The sequence below is a fragment of the Orycteropus afer genome, unplaced genomic scaffold, assembly GCF_000298275.1.
Source record: "Orycteropus afer afer isolate SDZICR_OR568_19922 unplaced genomic scaffold, OryAfe1.0 scaffold00241, whole genome shotgun sequence".
In the NCBI taxonomy this organism is placed as follows: Eukaryota; Metazoa; Chordata; class Mammalia; order Tubulidentata; family Orycteropodidae; genus Orycteropus; species Orycteropus afer.
This window is the reverse complement of record NW_006921828.1, coordinates 204,886-213,934: the sequence shown is the minus strand read 5'-3', so window position 1 is coordinate 213,934 and position 9,049 is coordinate 204,886. Positions and strand designations below refer to the sequence as shown.

The 9,049-nt window shown below is 37.1% G+C and overlaps 1 protein-coding gene across 1 annotated transcript in view; it reads right to left on the bottom strand.

Moving 5' to 3' along the window:
- Window positions 1–9,049, bottom strand: part of LOC103204055 (contactin-6) — a gene marked incomplete at its 5' end in the record, with an annotated part of 246,435 nt that overhangs the window by 84,272 nt on the left and 153,114 nt on the right. The window contains 1 exon segment of the mRNA XM_007949175.2: window positions 7,283–7,410. Coding sequence (XP_007947366.2) covers window positions 7,283–7,410 — 128 coding nt within the window.

Genomic DNA, 9,049 nt, shown 5'->3' with positions numbered 1-9,049 from the left:
AAAATTTTCTAAGGACATGGAAAAACTCATTACGACTTTCATATGGAAAGGAAAGAGACCTGGAATATGCAGAACACTTCTCAAGAAGAAAAACAAAGTGGGAGGTCTCACACTCCCAGATCTTAAGAACTACTATATAGCCACAGTAGTCAAAAGAGCATGGTATTGGTACAATGATAGACAGATAGACCAACAGAACAGAATCAAAAGCTCAGACATAGACCCATCCATCTATGGACAACTGATCTTTGACAAAGGCCCAAAGCCCATTTAATGGGGAAGGGATGATCTCTTTAACAACTGGTGCTGGTAAAACTGAATATCCACCTGTAGAAAAATGAAACAAGACCCATACCTCACCCCATACACAAAAATAAACTCAAGGTGGATCGAAGACTTAAATGTAAAACTCAAAACTGTAAAATTAATCAAAGATAAAATAGGGGCAAATCTAGAAGCCCTAATCTATGGCATAAATAGACTGTCAAGCATAACCCAGAATGTGCAGAAGATAGAAAAAAAGCTAGATGACTGGCACCTTTTAAAAATTAAATTTTTGTGCGCATCGAAAGATTTTGTCAAAAGAGTAAAAAGAGAACCTACAGATTGGGAGAAAATATTTGCCTATGACATATCTGACAAAGGATTTATATCCAAAATCTACAGAAAATGTCAACACCTCGACACCAAAAAGACAAATAATCCAATTCACAAATGGGCAAAAGACTTGAACACACACTTCACCAAAGAAAATATACAAGCAGCCAACAAACACATGAGAAATTGTTCAAGATCTTTAATCATTAGAGAGATACAAATCAAAACAACAATGAGATATCATCTCACTCCAGCAATAATAGCAAGGTTCAACAGATCAGATAGTAACAAGTGCTGGCGGGGTTGTGGAGAGATGGGAACTCTTGTGCACTGCTGGTGGGATTGTAAAATGGTACAACCATTGTGGCAAACAGTATGATGTTTCCTTAAAAAACTGAAAATAGAAGTACCATTTGACTCAGCAATTTCATTACTAGGAATATACCCTAAAGAGATGAGAGAGAGCACACAAACAGACATATGTACATCTATGTTCATTGCAGCACAATTCACCATAGCAAAGAGATGGAAACAACCTAAATGTCCATCAATGGATGAGTGGATAACCAAGTTATGGTATACCCACACAATGGAATACTATGCCACATTAAAGAACAATGAGGGATTCGCCAATCGTCTCATGACATGGATGAACCTGAAGGACATTATGCTGAGTGAAATAAGTGAATTGCAGAAGGACAAGTATTGTATTATCCCATTATTGTGAAAAGACAGAAAAGGGTTTGCTTGGGAAGAGGAACTCACCTAGTAAGTTATTGGAATGAGGAGGAAAAGGGAGGGATTAATTTAGGGCTAGTTGGGGCTTACATGCTGACATGGGTAGGGGAAGGGATATACGGGAAAGATATATGACCACCATGATAACATTGGAAAAAGAGAGGACACCGAACTGTGCACATAAGAGATAGATGATAGACGTTAAAACCAACCAATGTGTCCACAATAGCACATTGCCATTAATACCAAACACTAGGCTATACAGATAAACACATAAACACCTGAGATGATCAGACAGGGGTCAGTGAATAGAGGTACACTCTAGGCCAAGGATAGACTCAGCTCAGGCTTATCTTGTACAGACACCAGCAATACAAAATACCTTCAGTCCTTACAGAAACAATAGAATACAGACACAGAGTAATCTCTCACAGACATCCCAACACTATGGGAGAGAGATCCAATAGAGCTACTACCTCAGGGCCATAGTACTGGGTTACACCAGACTCAATTGGCACAACAAAATACATAAAAGTGTTGCTCCACATCCTGCATTGGTGACCAGCAACTGGGGTCTTAAAAGCTTTCAAGCAGCCATCTGCAGCTAATGGTCTCCTAGCATCAGAATTGAAGAAGAATGCATAAAAAAAATGGCCCTCGAGACCAGAAGAACCAGATGGTACCCAGCTATCAATGCCAACCACTCAGGAAAGGATCAAATCTGGAGATCCTGGATAGAGTGGGAGGGAAAATGTGAAACAAAATCCAAAAACTCAATAATGACCAGAATTACTGGTCAAATGAAGTCTGGTGAGAATCCCAATACTATGGCCCTGAAATACATTCGGCGCCTGGAATAAAACTCACCCCCAGGGGCGTGCTGTCAGCCCAATAGTTAACAAGATGTATATGCAGACCACTTAACCCAGGATGCCTCACCCACATACTCAATGGTAATACATCCCTTAAAGCAATAGACATGGGACACAAAACGACCAACATTCAAACTGTGGAAATGTAGGACAAACAGGAGAGCATAATTATGAGGGGCACAGGGGGAGGGTTGCAGGGTAGGGAGGAGAGGAGACTGGGTTAGGGTTGGACATGGAGAATGGGGAATGAAACTAAATATACGCATGACTTTGAATGTAAAACAAGCTCTTAAAAAAAAAAAGAAGATGATATGATTCTATACATAGAAAACCCAAGAGACTCAGTAAGAAAACTATTGGAATTTATTGAAAGATTTAGCATAGTGGCAGGATAAAAGATCAACATACAAAAATCATTTGGATTCCTCAACACTAGCAAACAGATCTCTGAAAAGGAAATCAATACCATATATAATAGCTACCAAAAATATAAGATACTTGGAATTAAATCTTACCAGGAATACAAAAGACATACACAAAGAAAACTACAAAACACTACTTCAAGAAACTATAAGAGACCTACATAAATGGAAGAACATACCATGCTCATGGATAGGAAGACTGAACATTGTGAAAATGTCAACAGTACCCAAAGTGATCTATGCATTCAATGCAATCCTGATCCAGATTCCATCAACATTCTTTAAGGATATGGAAAACCAATCAGTAATTTTATATGGAAAGGAAAGAAACCTTGGATAAGCAAAGTACTACTGAAGAAGAAGAACTTAGTAGGATGTCTCACATTCCAGGATCTCAAAACCTACTATACAACCATAGTAGTCAAAATAGGCTGGTATTGGTACAATGACAGACACGTCAATCATTGGACTAGAATTGAGAACCCAGAAATAGATCCATCTACCTATGGTAAGGTGATCTTTGACAAAGTGCCAAAATCAACCTGTTTAATAAATAGTGCTGGCGAAACTGGATATACATTTTCAGAAATTGAAAAAAGATCCATACCACACACCATACACAAAAGCTAACTCCAGATGGATCAAAGATATAAAAGTTAAATTGAAATCTATAAATTTCATCTAAGAATAAACAGGGGCAAAGATAGGGCCCTAACTTATGACATAAATAGACTATCAAATATAATCCAAAATACACAAACAACAGAAAATAAACTAGATGATAGGGATCTTTCAAAAATTAAAATCTTATGTGCATTAGAAGATTTCTCTAAAAGAGGAAAAAGAGAACCTACAGAAAAAAAAAAAAAAGACATATAGGACAAAGGACTTATCTCTTAAATTTGTAGAAAACTCCAACATTTCAACATCAAAAGGACAAACAATCCAATTTAAAATAGGATGGAAGGCATGAACAGACACTTCACCAGAGAAGATGTTCAGACTATAAACAAACACATGAAGAAATATTTGCTATCATCAGCCATTAGAGAGAGGAAAATCAAAATAACTTAGAGATACCATCTCACCCCAGCATTAATACCAAAGTTCAACAAGACAGAAAACAAAAAAAAATGCTGCTGAGGATGTGGAGAGATTGGGACTCTCATACACTGCTGCTGGGACTGTAGAATCAGACAAGCACTGTGGAAATTGGTATAGCCATTCCATAAAAATTTGGAAACAGAAATATCATTTGACTCAGCAATCGCATTACTGGGTACATATTCTAAAGAAGTGAGAGGCAGGACACAAATAGATATATGCACATCAATGTTCATTATAGCACTCTTCACAATAGCAAAGGGATGAAAACAACCTAAGTACCCATCAACTGAGGAATGGATAAACAAACGTTGGTACATACACACAATGCAATACTACGTAACCCTAAAGAATAATGTAGAATGTGCAAAACACCACGTAATGTGGATGAACTTGGAGGACATTATGCTGAGTGAATTAAGTCTATCACAGGACAAGTATTTTATTTGTCCACTATTGTAAAAAGTCAAGGAAAGTTTTATGCATAGAAGGAAACGTTCTTTGTTGGTTTTCAAGGTGGGTGGAAATTTCTAGAGAAGTTGGGGAGGAAATATATATATATATATATATATATATATATATATATATATATATATACATATAAAAAATTAGTGGTTACTAGGGTAGGAGAGAGGGCGAAAAGTGTTAGCTTTTGTTTGGGGGACATTGAGGTTATGCTAATGTGATGGAATATTTAGGATTGAACAATGGTGGCACAACATGAAAAATGTCATCAATGTCCCTGAGCTGTAAATGTGGAAATGTAGAGGTTGTTATATTGGAGAATGTCTTGTTATGTATGTTTTCACCATAATGAAATTTAAAAAACAAAAGAAGAAGAAAGAAAAGAAGACATAAGAAATACACAGGGGCATTGTACCAGAAAGAATTGGTCACCATTCAACCATTTTCAGAGGTAATATATGGTCCTGGTTACTTAGCACCACTCAGACAGGAATATATCACAAATAGGATGGCATTAACAAACAGAAGTCTATTCTCTTACAGTTTGGAGGCTTTAACTCCGAGTTCAAAGTGCCCGGTTCTAGGGGCTGGGTGAAGGCCCTTCACCTTGGGTTTCAGCACTGCCTCCTGCTCCCTGCCCACTGAAGATGGAGGCTTCTCTTCAGTCAGCTGCTGGCTGCTGAGGCTGACAAGCCCCAGATTGACAAGTAAAAAGCCACAGTCTTGATGTTACAAAACTACATGGCAGGCCATTGATTCAAGCCCATTGAAAGTCTCAGGATAGCCAGAGCATGGCAGGTTGCTGAACAAGACTTGGCTACATGCAGGGTCCAAGTGTGCCATAAGCTAGACAACATTCCCCAAGGCTTCTGCTTATTTACAGGAAGCAGATCACATCCCTAAGGCAGTTACTCAGCTGCTCCAATAAATTCCACCATGGAGTTGATTACCAGTCTCATCATGGGGAATACTATATCCAGCTGCATAGCCATTCAATCAGGTCCAGCCAAGTTGACACACAAACTGAACTACTGCACATATGATCAATAAACAATGATATTGAAGGAAGGAGTCCAAGTTGCACTGAAGGCATTGCAGAAAAATTAGCCTCCAGAAGTTAAAGGAATACCCATTGCAATATTTCAACAAATACATGCAATGGAAAAAGTGCTCACTTATCTATGCCAAGAAATTTGGAAGGCAGCTAGCTGGGCAAACTATTGGAAGCCATTCATATCTGTACCAATTCCAAAGAAAGTTTACCCGACAGAATGTAGAAATTATCAAGCAATATCATTAATATCACATGTAAGTAAAAATTTGCTGAATGTAATTATGAAAATCTTTGCAGCAGTATATTGACAGGGAGCTACCAGAAATTTAAGCTGGATCAGAAGAGGAGATAGGAAATCATTGCTGATGTCTCATGGATCATGGCTGAGCAGTAAATACTGGAAAATGTTTACTTGTGATTTATTGACTATACAAAGGCGTTTAACTTTGTAGATCATAAAAAATATGGATAATGTTATGAAGAACTGAATTTCTACAACACTTAATTGTGCTCACATGGAACTTGTACACAGATCAAGAGGTAGTCATTCAAACAGAAAAGGGGAATAGTGTGTGGTTTACAATCAGGAAAGTTGTGTGTCATGGATGTATCATTTTACCATACTTATTCAATCTGTATGCTGAGCAAATAATCCAAAAAAAAAATAAAAAAAATAAAAAAAACTGGACTATATAAAGAAGAATGCAGCATGAAGATTAGAGGAAGACTCTAACAATCTGTGATATGCAGATGATACCAACTTGCTTGCTGAAAGCAGTTAGGACTTGAAGCACTTACTGATGAAAATCAAAGATTATAACCATCAATATGGATTATATCTCAACATAAAGAAAACAAAAAGCCTCATAAATAGACATATAAGTAAATCTTGATAAATAGATAAAATATTAAAATTGTTAAGGATTCTATTTGACTTGAATCCATAATCAAAGCTCATGAATCAACAGCCTAGAAATTAAAAAATATATATATATTGCATTGGACAAATCTATTTCAAAAGACTTCTTTAAACTGTTAAAAAGCAAACATGTCACTTTGAGGATGAAAGTGTGTTTGATCCAAGCCATGGTATTTTCAACCACCTCATATACATGCAAATGATGAACAATGATTAACGGTGACCAAAGAAAAAATTGATGTCTATGAATTATGGTGTTGGTGAAGAATATTCAATATATCATGAATTGTTAGAAGAACAAACAAATCTGTCTTGGAAGAGGTACAGCCAGAAAACTCCTTAGGAAGCAAGGATGGTGAGACTTCATCCCACAAATGTTGGACATTTATCAGGAGGGACCAGCCCCTGGCAAAGGCCATGGTGCTTGGCAAAGTAGACATTCTCAGGAATACCCTCAATGGGATGGATTGACATAGTGACTGCAACAATGGGTGCAAACATAATAATTATTGTGAGGATGGTATAGAACCGGGCAGTTATTTTTCCTGTCATACATAGGATTGGTATAAGTAAGATTTGACAAAATGATACCTAACAACAAAAACATCTCTTTACTGTAAAGGAATATAATAATGACTCATATGGATGCTATAAAGTTAAATTTTCTCTTTGAAAAGAAGTGCATATTAAAGAATATGCAAGAGACTGCATTTCATTAGTTATGCACCCAAGGTTATATAAATATATTAAATGATTATGCACTTGGTAGCCTTATATACATGTAAAATTTCATAAAAATTGAAAGTCTCCGAATGGAATTTAACCAAGAAAATATCATCCAGTGATTTTATCAAAATGCCCACACTACACACACTAAGGAATTTGTAAAATTTGAATTATATTAAGTGGAGGTGTTAATTCTGCCTAATTATTCTTGGAATCTCATTGAAAAAGTGGGCACTATATTAATGAGTATGATAATGCAACTCAAGTAAATTGTGACATAAAATATTTCACACATAAAGATGATGCAGCTTTGACACTGCGGTAGAGGTCATGATATGCTACAAATTTCATTATTTATCAAGTACAAATGAAGATAATAAAATACCTTTTACCACCAGGCTGCCAGTGCTCTTAGCAACACCAAACTGATTTGTGGCTATGCAAGTATATGATCCAGCATCTGACCTGGAAACATTATAAATCTTCAGGCTGCCATCCTCCATGAGAAACACTCTAAAAGGGAAATGCATAATTAATGGAAAGTAAAGCTATATTTTTTTTTATACACTGTTAATTCAAGTCCACTTATTTAGTTTTAAAACATACCTAAAATCATGGGTATACATTTATAATAGAATTTATTCACTTCCTATTCTATTATTCCTAATGTGAGCACTCTCTGAATCTACACATTAGAATAAATAGCATTTGCTTTTATTCCAACAGAGTATTGATAATTATCATACCATAAATTCAATTTATTATCTCTAAGTTTTAAAGGCACATCAATGCTTGATAGTGCAATGCCCTATTCCACCACTCATCTGTCAGTTTGTCATACTGTGTTGGCTTGCATTTTGCTGTGATGCTGGAAGCTATGCCACCAGTATTTCAAATACCAGCAAGGCACCCATGTGCACAGGTTTCAGCAGTGCTTCCAGATTAAGACAAATTGGGAAGAAGGATGAGGCATCTACTTCAGAAAAATTTTGCCCCTGTAAATCTGATGAATAGCAGTGATACACTGTCTGATATAGTGCAGAAGATGAACCCCTCAGGTTGGAAGATGCTCAAAATACTAATGGGAAAGAATTGCCTCCTCAAAGTAAAATCGACCTTGAAGTGGATGGAGTAAAGCTTTCAAGACTTTCATTCATTGATGTGGCATGACTGAAAATGAGAAGGAACACCTGAGAGCATCCAATGCCAGTTAGAACATGCAATGTATGAAGTATGAAGCAAGGAAAATTGGAAGTTGTCAAAAATGAAATAGAGCCCTTAAAGGTTGATACCCTAGGCACTAGTGAGCTGAAAAGGACCAGTATTGTCCATTTTGAATCCAATGATCATATGGTCCTCTATGCCAGGTGTGGTAGTTAAGGCTGTATGTCAGCTTGGGTGGGCTGTGCTTTTGAGTGACTGGGCAGTTGGATATAGTTACTCTCCATAATGAGATTGTAATCACCTCTATGATGGTATCTGCTGTGAGCAGCTAAATAGCTGCCTTCAGAGCATGTCTTGATTCCAATATATAAGAAATTTTGAGAAAGATCTCCAGCTTTTTGGCACACATGGATCCTACATTTGGCCAAGTCTTCATCTCAGTGGCCTGCTGTGTTGCCTGCCAATCTTGAGATAGTTCTTGGACTTGAACCAGTGGTCTGCCATATGCCTATTGATCTTGAGATTCAGCCATTCCACTTGCTGATCTTGGGTTTGTCAATCTCAGCAGCCAGCAGCATGCTGAGTTACAAGAATCCTGCAGCTCCAATGTGCCTGGAATAACAGGCAGAGGTGAAGCCCAAGGTCAAAGGGTCTTCACCCAGCCCCTGGAGTAAGCACTCTGAATTTGGACTCCTAGCCTCTTAAGCTATAAGAGAATAAATTCTTATTTACTAAAGCCATCCATTAGTGGTGTTTCTCTTATAGCAGCACTAGAAAACCAAAACACTAGAAATGACAAATTAAAGATGAATAGTGTCACATTTGGTTTAAAATCAAGAAGGGAGTGCCTCAGGGTTGTATCCTTTCTCCACACTTATTCAATATATATGATGAGCAAATAATCCGAGAAGCTGGACTATATGAAGAAAAACGTGGTATCAGGATTGGAGGAAGAATCATTAACAACCTGAGATATGCAGACGATATA